The sequence below is a fragment of the Pseudopodoces humilis genome, chromosome 3, assembly GCF_049639895.1.
Source record: "Pseudopodoces humilis isolate 2021_Gansu_Grassland_sample_001 chromosome 3, ASM4963989v1, whole genome shotgun sequence".
Classification (NCBI taxonomy): Eukaryota; Metazoa; Chordata; class Aves; order Passeriformes; family Paridae; genus Pseudopodoces; species Pseudopodoces humilis.
Genome location: NC_142202.1, coordinates 59,030,325 through 59,048,668, shown reverse-complemented (window position 1 = coordinate 59,048,668; position 18,344 = coordinate 59,030,325). Strand labels below are relative to the sequence as shown.

At 41.7% G+C, this 18,344-nt stretch overlaps 2 protein-coding genes across 2 annotated transcripts; both read right to left on the bottom strand.

Annotated features, from left to right (window-relative positions):
• Positions 1 to 470: 470 nt before the first annotated feature.
• LOC102100467 (pantetheinase-like) lies at positions 471 to 11,152 on the bottom strand. Its single transcript, XM_014263612.2, has 8 exons — positions 10,950 to 11,152; positions 8,942 to 9,197; positions 8,707 to 8,837; positions 6,751 to 6,943; positions 5,029 to 5,320; positions 3,469 to 3,842; positions 1,061 to 1,231; positions 471 to 703 (listed from the first exon to the last, which is right to left on the bottom strand). Exons 2-8 carry the CDS (start codon positions 9,152 to 9,154, stop codon positions 596 to 598), a joined length of 1,482 nt encoding a protein of 493 aa, XP_014119087.2. The 5' UTR covers positions 9,155 to 9,197; positions 10,950 to 11,152; the 3' UTR covers positions 471 to 595.
• Positions 11,153 to 12,366: 1,214 nt separating this feature from the next.
• On the bottom strand, positions 12,367 to 17,836 carry LOC102102361 (vascular non-inflammatory molecule 3-like). Its single transcript, XM_088052620.1, is given in 5 exon segments — positions 12,367 to 12,486; positions 12,844 to 13,004; positions 16,363 to 16,556; positions 17,424 to 17,559; positions 17,632 to 17,836. Coding segments are annotated over 5 exon segments (816 nt in total).
• Between the last annotated feature and the right edge of the window lie 508 nt (positions 17,837 to 18,344).

The window sequence follows — 18,344 nt, the reverse complement described above, 5'->3', positions numbered from 1 at the left end:
AATGTAGTCAGAAGATTAAAGTAGACTCCTCCCTCATGAAGTGCCTATCATAGTCTGGTAACACATTACAGTGTGCTGAGCTGAATAACTGGTTTTTGAAGGTACAGGTTTTCAAGGCTTGCTTTCCTTTTCAGTGGAAATTAGAATCTTCAAAGGTTCTGGTCATCTCTTGTTTACAGAAGTGCCTGTTCAGAAATGGGGTGGCAACAGGGTTGTGGAAATGGCTGCTAATACTCCACCAAAATTTTCCAATAATTGAAAAGTGCTTTTCATTGGGGCACAACCCACTGAATCCTACACCATTAAAGTCAGAGGAATTTATTTTTTATTGTTCCCAGTGTTAAGGCCAAGCCTCTGCCAACCAAATCTATCATATAGAAATGAAAAACAGTCCAGCAGAGTATTGACTTTTGCTGCAAAATCAAGTCAATAAATGAAAGTGCAGTGACTATGCTGTTAGATAAAGCAACTTGAGAAATAGAATGCCACTTTAATTGTGAATATTAGAATTATTTACCATTATTTGTGATTAATTGACATTACAGAAACAAGGAGATGAAAGGTTGAAGGATCTGCAGTGAAATCATGGTGAAGCTTAATCTGTGCGTGGAGGATCCTTTTCGTACCACCTCCCAAAGAGTGTTACACTCAAAACTGCCTGTGATGTAGCATTCTGACTTATCAGACGTCCATCAGTTAGCACCTGTTTATGAAAAAGGAAAATAAGCAGGAGCATCATTAAAGCACTACTCTCGTATGGCAAACACAAAATAATATATTCACTAATGCTGATCTAGTGGAGAGAGCTCCAGTCTCAACTGGAGCTAGCCGGAAGTCTGAGAAAAACTACATTTCTATCTTAAAAGAGATCTTGTTCTAGAGGATTTGGGGAAACGGCAAAATAAATTGGCAAGGTAGACTTACTGTATGAATACAACCAGGAAAATCAAGGCAGAAATAAAGCTGCCTTGAACTCAAGGCAGAGGATAGAGGACACTGATAATAACTAAGTTGCTTTTTGACCACAGATGTCGGACAAATCACAAGGGTGTCCCATTACCTGGAACTCCCCGGGGGCCAGCTGCACCCCGCTGTACAGCACTTCTGGGAAGACGTAGCTGGTGCCAAACGTGCCGCTGAGGGAGAACATCTCAAACTTGGTCTGAGCCATCTCCACAGGCTGCCCACATGTGCTCAGGTTTGTGCTGGGGCACTTTAGCAGACTGCAGATCTGTGGGGAGGATGAGATAACAATGTGTTTAGCAAGACCATAACAGTGCTAGGAAAGCCTTGTGTCATCAAGGCTATTGCGTGTCAGTGCAGGTGAGAGTAACAGGATCTTTTTCATAATTCTTGGGTGACTTCTTTTCAGTTGTAGCTTATCTTTTTACCGCTTGATCTGACTAGGAGTATTCCAGACATGTGTTGTCTTAGTCTTATAATTTTATAAATAGATTGTCTCTGACATAAATGCAGCCAGAGCACCTTATTTCATCTCTGAAGCACGATCCTGTCTCTTCCACTAATTCTTTCAATCACCAACTGTCTTATTTGAAGTTTTCTTTCCCACATGTTTTAGTAAGATGAGTTTGTGAATGGAAATTTTAGGCAAACCAAACAAAGCCCTCCACATAGGTACATTGCACAAGTGCACATCCAGGTCCTCTTACTGCTAATTGTACATGTTGCTAATGGTACTTCATTAGATGGCCTGGTAGTCCCATGCAAAGTCTGAATTTGATGTTCCCTGTTCAAATCCTAGGTAATATAGGCCAAGGAGATGAAGTCAGCATCTTTTGTTCTAGTTTTGTGTTAGTAGTTGCAACACATAGAGGAAAGTAGGAATCACAATGTTGTTTCCCTTTTGTCATGAGAGTTAATTATCCAGCTGACAAATGTTTATGGTCTTCATGAGGAAATATGAAATAGGGCTAGCACTCCTCTGATTCAGGAATGATTTGAAGGATGTTGTCTGGTTTTGCTGATAGGTGATGGACCTTTTCTACATGTCTGGTATTAGGTGATAGAAGCATATTTGCAAAAAATCAAAAGTATTATCCATCAGCAAATATGGTTTTGTGTTCAAATGTAAATAAGCAGAGAAATAAGGAATATGTTCTGAGGAAATGAAAAAATACTGAGGGAAAAAGGAAGAATAGAAATTTCTGTATACTCTAGAACTTTCAATACTGGCAGAGACTATCTGGAAACTTCCACAAACACTGAAATTAATTTTACAATCAAGCTCACTACCTTCCTAAAAGTATTAGATGAGCTGTTTGCTGGATAACACCTCCCCTCAGTGTTATCTGGAGTCTGTACCAGCTGGCACAAAAAGGCCATGCTGACAGAAAGAAGTAACTAAAAAAAGTATAATCTGCTGGCATAATAACTTAATTAAGAAGGGAAAGGATGTTTACGAATATGGCTCTAAGCAAATTCAACCAGGATGTAACTCACTATCTTCCCAAGTGTTTGGTTAAAAGAGAGGAAGAGAGGATTTTCCCACTAAAAGTCATTTTAGTAAGCTTCATTGCTATGATTTGGACAATGACAAAAAATTAACATCTCTGTGACCCTAACTTATCAGAGCATCTCATAAAAATAGCTATCATCAACTGATTTTTAACAGCAACTCTTAGATGTAAATACAATGAGACCACATGTGGAGTACAGTGCCCAGGCTCCTCAGCACAAGAAAGAAAGGAGCTAATAGAGAGTGTCCAGCTGAAGTCATAAAGATAATGAGGAGTCTGGAGCATCTCTTATGAGGAGAGACTGCAGGAGCTTGGCCTGTTAAGTCTAGAGAAGACTGAGAGGGGACTCATCAATACATACAAATATCTCAAAGGTGCACCAAGAAGATGGTGCTAGACTCTTTTCAATGGTGCCCAGCAACAGGACAAGAAGCAATGGCCATAAAAACACAAGTTTCCCTTCAACATGAGGAAGAACTTTTTCACATTTAGTGTGGCAGAGCATCACAACAGGCTGCCCAGTAAAGTCTTGGATTCTCCCTCTCTGGAGATACTCAAAACCCACCCAGATACATGTCTGTGTAATCTGCTCTAGGTGACCTTGTCTTGGCAGGGGCATTGGACTATCTGATCTTCAGATGTCGCTTTCAACCCTATCTATTCTGTGATTCTGTGATACTGAGGAGATTCAGAACACTTACTGCAGATATTCAAAGAAGAAAATGTAAATTTAGTCAATACTGCACACCCCCAAAAGTTGTGTATGTGCTTGGGGCATTTAAAAATGGTTTAGAGACCTCTCTACTGCATTTTAGGTTTGGAAGGCAAAATAGGATTGGAAGTTTTAGCAACTCCTTTCCGTTACTAATGAACAGGGCACTAGGACTCCAGCATAGAAGACAGTCATTGTCTTCTCTTTTTCTCCACAGAGCTGAAGGTTTCTCCCTGTAAATAAGCTTCTGAAAGTAAGCAACGACCTCCAAAGACTTACCTGCAGATAGTACTGTCCTTCAATAACATGAAGGCCATCAAAAGCACCCAGCACATAAACTTCATCATCTCTTTTCTCTGCCATCTTGTATGTCAGGTGACAACAGAGGTCTTTTTGGCAGACGGTGAGATTCCCCCCAGGCTTAGTGAGCTCCGTGAAGGTAAAGGGGTCTTCAAAGATTATTCCAGTGAATTCATGGTCATTCTGTGAGAATCTTTCAACACTCAAAGCATATGAGTTCCAGCTGACAGCAGGTGGGGAGGCAGGAGAAAGACGAGGGTGTGCATCTAGTTCAGCAATGAGGAGGTGACCATCTTCAGTTTTCATGTTGTAGGAGTATGTTCTGGCTCCACTTGGTGCATAAATGCCACTCCCTGTGGAGAGCACAATAGTCAGTCCAAGAAGAATTTAAAAAATGGTGTCCTAAGTGTCTCTACTGATACCTTATCCACTGTTCCCCACAGATTACCATCATTTTAGTCTCATCAAAGGTGATCATACAGAGCTCATGCTTTGGCAGAGAATAACATTCGTTCTCTCAGATGAGGTCTGCTCAGAGTAACTGAAGGCAGAGGATGTTTGTTTTTTTATGTTATGATTATATTTATGGTCTTCTCAGTTCTCTTTTCTCCTGTATGCACTAGGGTTGATAATTCCTTTTTTCTCAGCTGACTGATGTGAAAGGACTATCTGTTGATTGAGACGATCCAAAACACAACACAGGCAAGTTAGGGTCACAGAGATGTTAATTTTTTTGTCATTATCCAAATCATAGGCCTATCCTCATGAACAGAAGGAGACAACAATTGTCCAGCCCCCTTTACACTGGCTGAGAACTCCACCCTTCATGCGGAGGAGATTCACATCTAATCAGCACCAAGCAACAGAGGGAAGTCAAGGTCTGTCATACCTATCACTACAGAAGCCCGTCAGGTATTTCAAATGAAAAGTTCCAAAACAATACTGTGGTTGCACAGCTCAGTGAAGATACTGGTCTATTAATGAAATACTGGTCTATGTGAAATATACTATTCCATAAGCTGAGCACTGAAAAAATCAATGCTACATTCTAAAATGAAGATGTGGACTTCTTAGCAGAGTTACAACAACAGGCCTGAACATGTGTTTTTAACAGTTTTCCATAACAGTGTTAAATACAGGCATATAAATAAGTCTCTCATTTGGCAGAATAAATATAGCCACATATATGGTTTATGAGTATATTTGCAGCTCAGCATTCAATCATAGACTTAGAAGTGGAGAGGAAAATAGCCTTAAAAACCTCAAAAATTTCTATTCGGTGATAGTAACCTACGACTTGTTTAGAGCCATTAAAAGAAAAGTTAATCTTAAGAAGCTAGGGAAAAGAAAACACTACAAGTTTTGTTGTGTATTGTATGATACCAATAGGAACAGGATCTATCAGTTTTAAAATTTGGTGACTAGATTCTTCACCTTCCAGAAAAATACATTATATTCCTCTGCAAAATCACTTTGTAGAACAGGGAATAAGAGAGTCATGGTTATAAAGATTTTTGCACAGACTGAAAATAAAGTTACCTGTCATTGCCATGCTGGTGTTGTGAGTATTGGCAGCTAAGACATTGACACGCATGCCCATAGCCCAAGCAGAGTGAAACTCAATTGCAGTCAGAAAGGGCAGGACATTCATCCAAGCTGTTGGGAAGAGCACGGTGTCCACCTGCATCTTGCTCACCAGAACCACGGCAGGCTCATAGAAAAGGATGTCAAAGCAAGTGAAAATGCCAAACTTCCCAAAAGGAGTCTCAAAGATGACAGCTTCTGGCTCTTTTGGATAATTAAATTGACTTTCTCCTTGAAAGAGATTATACTGTAGGGGAAGGAAAATAGAGAAACCAGGTAGAGGCGTAGTTACTAACTATGCATCCTGGAGTCATTCCCTAAAGCTGTTCAGCATGACTAGAGAAAATTTGTGACCTGTGTTGGAAGCCCGCACAGGTAGGAGGCAATCAGGCTAAAATTGTATGATCATTCTACCCAAAATATGGAACATATATTAAAAGTTGCCCTGGCATCTAGCTAAGAAAGCAGCCAGCTGCCTTCAGGTCTGTTGGTGTCATCTGCATAAGAATAATCTCTCCACTCTCCCCACCTAGTTTATATTCTGGTAACCCAAATGCAACCAGAAGAGAAATAGCAACGTAAGAGAGGCATGGGGGATCTGGTGCCAAGAGATAAAATTGGTGACCTTGGTGTGGAGATACCCAAAAGCACTGGAAGTACATAGCACCAGCATGAAGCACAGGACAGTATTTGGGACACTGCAGAGTAGAAAACAAAGGCTGTGCTGATGGTGGAAAGGCAGATGATCTCAGGCAACAGAAAATCAAAAGTTTGTGACATTTTCAGCTTTCCAACATTTTCCTTCTTCCTTCACATATATATTTAATAAGAGTCCTTTATTAATGTCCAGGTGGTCTGAAAGTAAATATGGACAACAAGCCATAAAAGAAGTTCAAGTTTACTTAACTTGTAATTCAGCACCTGGGCCATGGCAGGCCGGGGGACAGGCTTGCACTATTAGCATTTCACTCACCCAGTTTGCTCACAAATAGATATCTTGGCATTGTCTCTAAACAAGCAGATGAAAATACTGGGCCCAAAGTGCATTAAATAAACTGACTTCACTCTACACACATTGGCATGATATCTGGCACACGATTCATAAATGGCTTTGATGGAACTTGCAGGTAGGCACATAATACTGACAGAGAAACTTCCATTGGGTGCAAATATTGCAATATCCTTATCTCTTTTTATACCCATCTTAGGGCCACAGTTTTGTCAAAAAAATTGCCATTGTGTAAAAACTGTGCCAAATCAGCATTAGAAAAAAGGTCCCGCTTCTCTGAAATCAGACTACTAATCTATAATGAAATAGAGATGAACATTGAAATCCTGGAACATGAAGTGGTAGTCTGGTAAAAAGCTGGCACTGGAAACTGCTCAAGCAGCAGAATTTACGGTAGTAGTGATCTAATGAAATGAGGAAGTCAACCAAAACCATATGCCACTAGATTGCACAAGAGCAATCATTTTTCATTCTAGTCTATTTTGAGAAACCTGACAGCAAATGAAAATTTGGCATTGATGCTTCATAGCAAGAGAAATATTCTTTTAAATTATAAAGAAAAGAAAAGCTCTGCCAGTGGACAATGACCGGCATCTAATTCTCTTCCCCGACTGAGACATTTTGGAAGAAGTGGAAAATTAGTTCCTGTCTCTCCAAGGCCACTTTACCTTATGGTAACGAGCCACCAGCTTCCCCTGTGTGTCAAACACGACATCCGTATTGTACTGGTAGCGACCGTCCCTGGGGCAGTCGGGATCACTGGAGTCACACGGCTTCTTGTCCCCAATATTTGCAACCACATAGATGGAGTTATTTCTGGCCATGCAGCTGAGTCGTTCCTGCACTGGTGCTGGACCAAATCTAAAGTATTTTAGGGAAAGAAAAAAAATTAACAAAACCTGTGGTGTCAGTGGTGTCCATTTCCAGAGTGCTTGAGGTCACATCAGCAGTATCTCCAATCCTACAGCCATGGCAGGGTAAGCAGACACACAGAACCACTGCAGTGCTTGCTCAGATTGCTTCCTGTACCTTGGGGTAGGCCTTGGGGACCTCCCATTGGCCCCTGCAGGGATGTGCCTGCCAGTCCCCTTCAGCACCTGGAACATGCTCTGCAGTAAACAGATAATCCTTGGGCTGGAAAAGGGCAGGAGAGCAATCTCTGGGCAGAGGAAGACACTAGCTTGGTGTCACACAAGCAAATATTTTAGCATCAGGCATACTGGCACCTGAGGACTGCAGCTCTGGGCCCTTAACATGCTAAGCAGAGTTGAGCTGTGGGATAGTGCAGATGATATGGTCCAGGCAATTCATCAATTCATTTCCTCCTACAGACAGGAGCTCACAGACCTGTAACCATGGCATGAAGAGCAGTGTACTATTAATTTCACGATGCAACAGGGTCCATGAGACAGAAACTGGCAGCACCTCTGAAGTACCCATACCAGGCCATAAAGACAGCAGCCATCCCCCTTTGTAGTGTGGCAATGCCTATGGCTTTGCAAGGTGTGCCTGGGCCACACAAGAAGGACCTCCATGCAGTATACACATACATCACCAGGAAAAAGGCATGCCAGATGCTAATGGCACTAATGGCAAGCGTTATATTCCCAAAAGCCACTAGTCCCTGATTTGAAACAGTGAGGAGGCACTCAGATCACCTCTGCTAAACCTGTGTGATACACTAAAGACCTACTTATACACATTGCCACCCCACACTCCACCTTCAATGAAAGAATGTAAATTTTAGCTTCTTATATCTCAGAAAAAAATATCACATCCTGTGCTGCTCCCCATTGTGACTCTTCTTCTTGGAAACATTGAGTTATTATATCCTCACAGATAAAATAACCTGCTCCTCATCAAGCAGGTGCAGAAAGCTGTGGTGAAAAGGGCAGACTACGGCTATAATTCCATGGTTGAACACTTATTGCTTGCTGTAGGAGTCTAAAGTCCACTGCTCAGCTATAGCTTAGTTTGTCACTGCTGGAACATGCTGCTTGAATGATAGATCATGTTCTACAGCACAGACACTAGCAATTCAGACTTTATCTTACCTTAATTGTGGAAAACCAAGATTAAAAGTTGCTGAGTTTTTCAAATTTATCATTTTATCATTTGTAATTTTTTATCATTTAGAAGTCTGGACTTTAACTACTGACCTCATCACCTCTTATTATCTACTCAGAGACTACTTCTTGGGTGTCCACAAAAATGGTTTGTGTGCTTTTGTTTCAACATGTCATTTGTAAAAGACAAACCCAAAAATCAAAGAAATACTAGTATTAATAATTTACAGTTAGTTCTATTCAAAATAGTGTGGAAAATTGAAAGCAAAATGAGAACCAGGATATTCTGACATCAAAAAAAGCCATGTCCTCAACTGCCAGTAACCCAAACCCTGTAAGTTGTTTGAATTTCTTTGAAGTGTCTAATTTTTTAAAAACTAATGTTTCTCTCATCAATTAGTCATGGACATGCTATATATTTAACCATTTAACTACCTTCACACTTAATTTTAATTAAAACTTATGTCAGTCATTAGCAGTTCTCAGTAATTTAGTGTGAGCTGCTCAAGACTCCATGAGATACAGGTTGAAATCACCTAAAACCACAGAAGAAATCACCTTGAGGGGTCAGTGCAGGGAATCCAATTCACCACTGGATCTGGGATATCCTCCAGGTAGGGGTAGATGGATTCTCTTGTCAATCGCCAGCCATAGATGCCATCTTCAGGAGTCACGATGATGTGGGCACCCTGTCACAACAGGCTCCGTTTAAAGGTCACCCACCAACAGACAACCAGGAGGGCCAGCAGGAGCAGAAAACACTGATGGAGGACCCTGACGGTACCCCTTGTACCTGCTGGGCAGCTTCCTTGATGGCCCCTTCCAGGACATCCATGTTTTTATTCATCAGGGCCAAAGCACTGTCGGGAGAAACGGGCTCCTCGGTGGGACCTGGCAGGATGACGGCGTGCTCATAGACAGCTGCCATGAAGGTGTCGGAGGCAAGGGCCTGAAGGGCTGCGAGTGCAAACACCACTGCGGGCAGGAGAGCCTGGGAAGGGAGCATGGCTGCAGCCTCCCAGCAGGTAGAGTGCTCTGGACAAACAGTGCTAAAAGAATATGCACAGAGAAGAGAAGGGGAGCAAAGTTTACTTTGAAAGGGGGAGGAACGAACTGCAGGTCTGTAAAAGCATTACCTTGGAACCATGTGTGCCATGTAAGTACTGCTGTACACAGTAAGGATGTCACAACTGAACAAACCTGAAATGCTGGGCAATGCCAGGACTAATGGAACCAATAAAAGATAAGTCATTAAAAACATACCTAGAAAGAACAGACCAATTTTTTTTGTTTATACTTAACTCTGTTACTGATTACAGCGAGACTTTTTCTATCTGTGTGGGCTCAGCTCTGATTCGCAGGTGGATATTGTAACCCATGGAGCTAGTCTTCTGTGAATTTTGAGTGGCAAAAATCAGGGTGTCTTAAACACTTCTTTATTCTAGTATCTTGATATTCCTTAGTTCCTGTACTATGTGTTAGTATGTGCAGCTTGCTTCAGAGTTTCTTTAGACCAAAGAAATTGCATTAGCATCTCACTATACTTAGATGTCATGCACCCAACATGCCAGCAACAGAACTTCCTTTGAGTTTCTCCCAGTGTATCTCTCAGTCACTTCTGTTTAGCTGGGCATCAATTCCCAACAGCTTTCCATCAGAAAATACAAATCTGGAGAGAATTTTTCCACTGAAATAAGGCATGCAATAAGACCTCATTGCCTGACTCTTGCTAGCCTGAAGCAAAAGAGCAGGCTATTTCACCAGCTGCAGGAGCATCCCTGATCCTCTGCACACCTTTCTGTCCCCACAAACCTGCTGTGGATTGAGAGGCCTTCTCTTTTAATCTTCAACTCATTCCAAATTCATCTGTTGCTATGACATTTCCCAGTTTTTGACTTCCTAGTATTTGCAGTATTCCCATTTGAAAAAGGCTGTCTGAGCAGTAGGAGGCAGAACAGGCTGTCTGCTTCCAGCTACAAGAGACTGTCACTGTAGAGCTGGTTCAGAAAAGACAGACCTGTGGATGAATGCAGATACCACAGAGCTCTCTCAGAGGGTACAGCTGACTCAGAGTTTCAATCATTAGGAACTTTGATTTTTATCTGGTCATGTTCATCCCTAAGTACTTCTCTACACATCTACTTACATCACTTGATCCAGCATGTTCATTCAGGAACCTTAAATACACTTTCTAGGGTATTTAAGAATAAAAGACTTTTAAAGGCTGCAGTAGAGATGTTGGTGATACTTGGACTAATGAACGTTTGAAGCCTTCCTCCCTCTCTGCCTCACTTTTTTTACCAAATGAAATATAGGTTGAGGCACATTAAGCACATCAGACATCAGTGTCCAGGAGGAAGTAGCAAATGCTCCCTTGTTGAGCAGTAATGAGGACATCGGCCAGAAAGGTGACTGCCCTGCCAGCGAGGAGCAGAAATATTTACCAGTGCAATGCTAGGGGAATGCCCCACAGAATTCAAGTCTCACTGCCGGGACAAGGTGCAAGTTATCCCTGTTTGCCTCTGAACCAGCAGGCACGGCGCCCTATTTCCTGCGGAGCTGGGAGCTCGCCCAGGACCAAGGAACTGACACCAGTTAAACAAACGAATCCACAGCCCCAAGTGAAGAAAACTGCAGTGGTGCGGGCTGCACTTGGCTCTGGACAGTGTAAGGGAAAACTTTATCTAGAGGTCCGCCTACTTTCCACTCCTCTCCCCTCCCAATCTACTCTTCCCAACCCTGTGCTGCTCCCGGCCCCATCTCTGCTATTGTCTGATGGTGGGGGATACCTGAGGACTTACTTTGGGAAGCAGGATGCAATTTGGTGCTAAATCAGCTTAGCTGTACAGGGAGTCTGTGATCAGACTGTGGTCCGGCTTCTCTTCTTGTGCTTAGCGAGAGCGTGAGGAAGGCACTGCACATTCCAAGGGTTAAACTCGCCTGGAGCAGGCTGTGTGAGAGGTCACTCCGGCAGCCACGCAATCACTGCTGAGCACCGAGTACACGTGAACAGGAGTCAGGAAGTCAGAGGGCGCTCACTTCTGGCAGCAGCACATAGTTATGTCACTTATGCCGTAATAGGACACCTTTTCCTAGGGCGCAGATATAAAGATACGGCACTTTTCCTTCCAAACAGAAGAATGTTTTCCATTACTTCTACTCTATGAATTGCATAGGGTTTCAGTTTGATACTTTCATAGACTACAATCTTATTTTTAAAACACTCCCTTTGTTAAAAAAAAAAAAAAAAAGGTATTTTGCCTCTTTTCAAGTCTTTTTTTAAAATGATGTTGGTCCGATTAAATGTAAACAATGTTTGTGCTTCAAAACAAACAACAGAATTATGCACAGATAGAAATCCTAGCTGGGAAACACAACTTAATCCAGTCCACTTGCCTAAGGAGTGCAGCCTGCAGGGCCCACATCTGCACAAGTGCCAGCATGTCCCACCTGCTCCAGCTGTTCACTCCCCTTACCCAACACCTGCCCAACAGTCCCGACTCTCCCGCTCACTGGTTGGAGCAACCATTCCATGGGTAGACAGACATGCTCCTGAGAAATTGCTTGCTTTGAGCATTTGGGATACAAACAGTTATCAACAATTCTGTCCTAGGGAGATTTTCCACATCCTAAAAATGCAGTCAGAAGATTAAAGTAGACTCCTCCCTCATGAAGTGCCTATCATAGTCTGGTAACATATTACAGTGTGCTGAGCTGAATAACTGGTTTTTGAAGGTACATGTTTTCAAGGCTTGCTTTCCTTTTCAGTGGAAATTAGAATCTTCAAAGGTTCTGGTCATCTCTTGTTTACAGAAGTGCCTGTTCAGAAATGGGGTGGCAACAGGGTTGTGGAAATGGCTGCTAATACTCCACCAAAATTTTCCAATAATTGAAAAGTGCTTTTCATTGGGGCACAACCCACTGAATCCTACACCATTAAAGTCAGAGGAATTTATTTTTTATTGTTCCCAGTGTTAAGGCCAAGCCTCTGCCAACCAAATCTGTGATATAGAAATAAAATCAGTACAGCAGAGTATTGACTTTTGCTGCAAAATCAAGTCAATAAATGAAAGTGCAGTGACTATGCTGTTAGATAAGGAATAGTTGAGGAATAGAATGCCATTATATTTTAAAATATTAGTATTAATTACCATTCTTCATATTAATTACCCTTATATGTGATTGTCATTACAGAAACAAGAAGGATCTGCAGTGAAATCATGGTGAAGCTTGATCTGTGCGTGGAGGATCCTTTTCATACCACCTCCCAAAGAGTGTTACACTCAAAACTGCCTGTGATGTAGCATTCTGACTTATCAGACGTCCATCAGTTAGCACCTGTTTATGAAAAAGGAAAATAAGCAGGAGCATCATTAAAGCACTACTCTCGTATGGCAAACACAAAATAATATATTCACTAATGCTGATCTAGTGGAGAGAGCTCCAGTCTCAACTGGAGCTAGCCGGAAGTCTGAGAAAAACTACATTTCTATCCTAAAAGAGATCTTGTTCTAGAGGATTTGGGGAAACGGCAAAATAAATTGGCAAGGTGGACTTACTGTATGAATACAACCAGGAAAATCAAGGCAGAAATAAAGCTGCCTTGAGCTCAAGGCAGAGGATAGAGGACACTGATAATAACTAAGTTGCTTTTTGACCACAGATATCTGACAAATCACAAGGGTGTCCCATTACCTGGAACTCCCCGGGGTCCAGCTGCACCCCGCTGTACAGCACTTCTGGGAAGATGTAGCTGGTGCCAAATGTGCCGCTGGGGGAGAACATCTCAAACTTGGTCTGAGCTGTCTCCATGGGCTGCCCACATGTGCTCAGATCTGTGGGGAGGAGGAGACAGAAAGGCAAAACACCACTAAGTTTTCAGCAACCACGAGCTGGATTTGACAGCCAGAAAAGTTGTCATGATGAAAAAATGATCCAGTACATCTATGCATTTATTTATTGTACACTCTGAATAGTTCCCTATATATTTCTATGTATGTAGAAATGATTTGTAGCACAAAAAAAAAGAGTCTAGCAGTAAAATTTTAAAGAATCAACACACTTGCAAGCCAAGTAAATACAAATGGTATATCCATATTTAGTTTCCTTATTTTGTTAGATAACCAGATGGTAGATAATCACATCAGCACAATGTGAGCACAATGTGCACAACTGAGCAGAAAACAGCTCTCTTGTGACAAAAGCACCCCTATGAAGACAGAGGGAGATGCACATTCTTCTGTCCTTTTCGTACACATATACAGAAACCTGCTTAGAATTATAAAATGAATTAGGTTAGAAAAGACCTTCATGATCATCAATTCCACCATAACCCAAGACTGCTAAACCAATCACTAAACCATGTCCCTAAGCACCACATCTATACATTCTTCAAATACTTTCAGGGATCATAACTGAACCACTTCCCTGAGCAGCCTGTTCCAATGCTTGACAATCTTTTCAGTGAAGATATTTTTCTTAGTAGCCAATCTAAACGTCCCCTGGCACAACCTGAGGCCACTTCCATATGTCCTGTCATCTGGGAGAAATGATCGATCCAACCTCCACCTCACCACAACCTCCTTTCAGGTAGTTGCAGGGAGCAATAAGGTCTCCCCTCAGCAATAAATCCTGACAAACCTACAACCTGCAAAAGCTGAAAAGCAACTTCTGCAAGATGTGTTGTAGATGTACAATCAGCACAGAGAAACATATGTGCCTGTCCTGTCCTTGCCAAAACTGCTGGGTGACCTCACCTTCAAGGGTGTTACAACACCATAGGATCAACCCAAGTCCTACACTTCCATCATTTATAACACAGAAAAGCAGATTAACACCCCTAATGAAGTCAAAGTTGGGGGGGGGGGGGGGGTGGGCTAATAAATGTCTTGCCCCATTAAAAAAAACAAAAGCAGACAGACAGCAAAGAGAGTATTACAGCCTTCCTACTGTTCAAATAAGGGCAGAAAACTCTTACCTGCAAATAATACCATCCTTCAACAACATGTAGCCCATCAAAGGCACCCAGGACATAAATTTCATCTTGCTGCTTCTCTACCATCTTGTGATTCAGCTGGCAAGAGACGTCCTGCTGGCAAATGGCTTGGTTTCCCTCAGATTCAGTGAGTTCTGTGAAGGAGATCATGGTAAACAACCCCACTGAAAGAGTGTTTGATGGAAGCTGTTTGATCTGGACCGCATACAGTGTCCAGCTAACAGCAGCAGAATAGTCAGGAGAGAGACATGGGTGTTAACTCAGTTCTGTCAACAAAAGGTGACCATTATCCATTTCAGTATTGTAGTAATATGCTCTGGACCATCTGGGGCGTAAATACCACCCCCTGCAAACACATAACACCAGAATTTTTCTAATCTGAAAGCAAATATTTGGGACAGGCAAGCAGTAGTCAGTAATTATATATGTGCAAAATTTAATTCTAACATTTATCAGACTGATTACCTGATTTACCAGAAACTAAATTGAGCCTTCACAGACTACAATCTTAACCTAGTGGTCTTTGCCATCAGTGGAAATTATATCAAACTTTGATGCTTCATGTATTGTAAATGACAAGGTTAGTGTCCTGATTACATATGATTTAAGTGGCTGAAGTTTTGTGTTCTTCTTTGAGTTTAACTGCACTAGAAATCAGGAATTCTGATTAAAGTGGGTGGTAACACTGTCCAATCAAAAAGCTCTGTAAGGAAAAGATATTACCAAAACTTCCATCTTTATGCAAGTACTTTACATAAATAGAGAAATCTTTAAAGTCCAGAGTAAAACCTACTCATAAAGAATATCAGTTGTATGACATAAGGTCATTCAACAACTGAGAACTAAAGGAATGGCTCACATCTACTTTCATTTGGATGGCAAAGGTTAGAGCTACATTTTAGCAGTAAGTTTCTCTCAATTCTGCAAACACACGCACACAAAATCTGTGCTTTACTTCTAGCATCTGTTCATGTTTGTTTCAAAACAAAGCCTATAAAGAAAATGTGACACACAGTGGCTCCAGCCCAGAAGTACTAGTTGCAGAACTTACAAGAACATTTCTCAGAGTTAGGGTTCCATCTAGTGGAGAAAATTAAGTTTGGGTCTTTACTTGGCGAAAACGCCAATAAAACACCAGGGTCAGAAGATGAAAAATAACACTCATAAACTCCCAAGACTAATTATTTAACAAAGACTAGAGGTGTTGTAGTCAACTTAAGAATTTCCAAGTTCTTACATAGCACATTTTTTATTTCCTTTATATCAAGAACTTTACAAGTTCTCATGTTCTAGTCCTGTTGACATGAGTATGCATGCTTAGAGCTGATGGGAATTTCTGCTCAGATCAGCTGCACTACACAGATACAAACGCTGCCCATGAGAAGGAGGATCAATTAGAGCAGTCTCACATTAACTGTCATATCTAAAGTGGAGTAGTGTTTATTTCCTGAAAGGAAGCTGACCTCCAGTTATATGGCCCACGCTGTGACACTGGACCATTAAAGAGCTGACAATAGTGCAAGGTCGTTCACCCAAGCACTTGGGAACAGAAGGATGTCAACCTGAAATCTACTTGCCAGGACCACAGCTGGGATGTGGTAGAGTATGTCTGCGCAAGTGAAAATGCCAAAGTAGCCAAAGGATGTATTGGAAGTCACAAATCCTGGATCCTTGGGGTAATTTAACTGTTTCTCTGCCACAAAAAGGTTGTACTGCTCATGGAAAAGAAAAAAAAGAATGAAAAAAATAAAATATGAGAAAATAAATCAAACCATTCAAGTTAAATGAACATTGAATCATTCACATAAATACAAGTAATGGAGAATATATTTTATGAGTGTGCTATACATTAATTTCAAAAAGGAGAACTCATACCACTACAAGAGAAGTCAGCCACAAATATCTGTTCCTTCTGATTTATACCAGTAAAGTGGACTTGTATTTAGTCAGTAAGTTTATTTAGGATGTTAATGTTTAAATATCTTGTGTGTTACTTCCTACTGAGATGCAGTAAAAACAGAGGGTTTATTGAGCTTTACTTCTCATTTAAAGACTTGTTTTTAAATTCAGAATAGTGGCAGTGGTTTTCACCTGCCCTCTGACAATAGGTCTATTATGACTCTACGTAGAAATACATTTAAGCCCAGGAAGAAGCTTCTCTTTCATATCTTTAATCTCCTGAGAATCGTGCACTTCCTGAACATTGTAAAATTCTCTCGCCTCATGATAACAAGCCACCAGTTTCCCTTCTGAGTCAAAGACTACATTGGTATTGTACTGGTAGCAGTCATCACTTGGGCACCTCAGGTCACCGAAATTACACGGTTTCTTGCCTCCCATATTTGCAACCACATAGATGGAGTTATTCCTTGCCAGACAACTCAGTCTTTCAAGCATGGATGAAGGAGCAAACCTAATTAGGAGGGAAAAAAGAAAGAAATAAAACATCAAAACCATTTAATAAAAAAACCTTTCTGTGTTAAGACTACAGATCATCAGACTGACAGATCTAAGTTAGTTGTATCTACAAGAAGATTGCTGTTTTCTGTTACTTGACAGAAAACAACAGATTTGTGCTTCAGAGTTTAGCAGCTGAAATGCTCCCACCAACTCACATTAACTGAGGAATGCAGGAGCTTCCTGACAGTAGAAGCAAATCTTCACACCTTCAAATCTCCATTCTGCTGCTGGTGTGTGGCACAGGGCTGAAGTTACACCCAACACAGGGGCTACTCTCTTCTGCTCCAGCTCTCCATGTGGCTGGTGTGCTGAGGTAGCTTAGGATTTGTTTCTTCTATGGTGTGTTTTGTTACCTGTCTGCTTACTGCAGCTTCAATAAATGGTGCCATTTATTAAGGAAAATAACAGAATGAAAAGGCTACCACACAATGATTCAAAAATCTGAGTTTTATATTGTGCAGTATATTCTTTCAGTAGTAGCTGTTATTTTATTCACAAATATTCCTAATAATTCTGTATCTTAAACATTTCTACAATATGCATAGAATTCCTTACTAAAACATAGATTCTATGTACTTGTTTTTCTATTAAATAAATCTCAACCTTCCTGGTATACTAACTGAAATAGAACAAAATTACACTGAGAAAAAATGGCAAAGAAAAATTATGAAGAAAGTTGTCTGAAGCTATTTATGACAACTACATGATGTCTTAACTTGGCTTCATTTCACAGAACTTGTTCCAAGACATTTAAAACTAACAACTGCCCCTAACTGTCTTTCCCTTCAGACTGTTCCCCCATATATAACAGGCATGATACCTTCCAGGATGAGCACAAGGAATACAGTCCACCTGTGGGTCTGGGATATCCTCAAGATAAAGTTATATTGTTTTCCTTATGAAGACCCATCCATAAATGCTGTCTTCAGGAGTCACAATGATATGGGCACCCTGCTACTAACATACAAACACCATTAAGACAATAATCAATGGTCAGTGTTTACTCAAACAAATGTCTCTAATGAGTCTGGCTGCTTCCTTGATGGCTGCTTCCAAAATTGCAATATTTTTCTCCATCAGCATCAAGACCTCCTCAGGAGAAACTGGCACTTCAGTGTCCTCTGACAACACCATGTTGTGCTCATAGACAGCTGCAACATCTGTCCAGGGCACAGGCCCCAGAGCAGACAACACCAAAAGCACAGCAGAGGCACAAGTTTTAGGAAGCCCCATGTCTGGAGCCTGGAAGTCGCCTTGGGAAGTCACCCAAGAGGAGGCTGAAGGCAGGCAAAGGCAGTGGGGTTTAAAAAGAGGAAGTCTTGCACAAAAGCTGCAAATTCCCCAGGGTGGCTGAAAGCTGACACCCAGAGAGGCAATCACCCTGCCTGGAAAGTCTCACAATATCAAAGGCAAGAGAGCTGCCAACAATAAGCAATTCTGCCTTACACCTGGCAGGGAAGTCAGCACTGTGCTGCAGCCGAAGAAATCCATCACCTGCCAGACTTGCGAGTCAGCCAGGCTGTGGTGACAGACCTTAAGGCAAGCCTGGGTCCCAGCAGGAAAACAGCTTTGGGAAATCTCAGCAGAGACCAGCACTGCCCAAACCCAAGGGTGCAGGCATGGCTGTGGAAGGTAGGCAGGCAGACGATCCCGAGCTCAGTGCTGCTACATGGGCTCCTGCTCAGGGCTGCCCCGGTCCAGCCAAGTGCAGTCTGGCTACACCTGGCACAGTCTCTGCTCA

Excerpts from the sequence above, each read along its gene's own strand:
- LOC102100467 (XM_014263612.2), bottom strand. The coding sequence starts at position 9,154 with ATGCTCCCTTCCCAGGCTCTCCTGCCCGCAGTGGTGTTTGCACTCGCA. Across the intron at positions 8,838-8,941 it reads TCAAGGAAGCTGCCCAGCAG|GGTGCCCACATCATCGTGAC; the intron begins GTACAAGGGGTA and ends CTGTTGTGACAG. Across the intron at positions 1,232-3,468 it reads AAGGACAGTACTATCTGCAG|ATCTGCAGTCTGCTAAAGTG; the intron begins GTAAGTCTTTGG and ends TCCTCCCCACAG.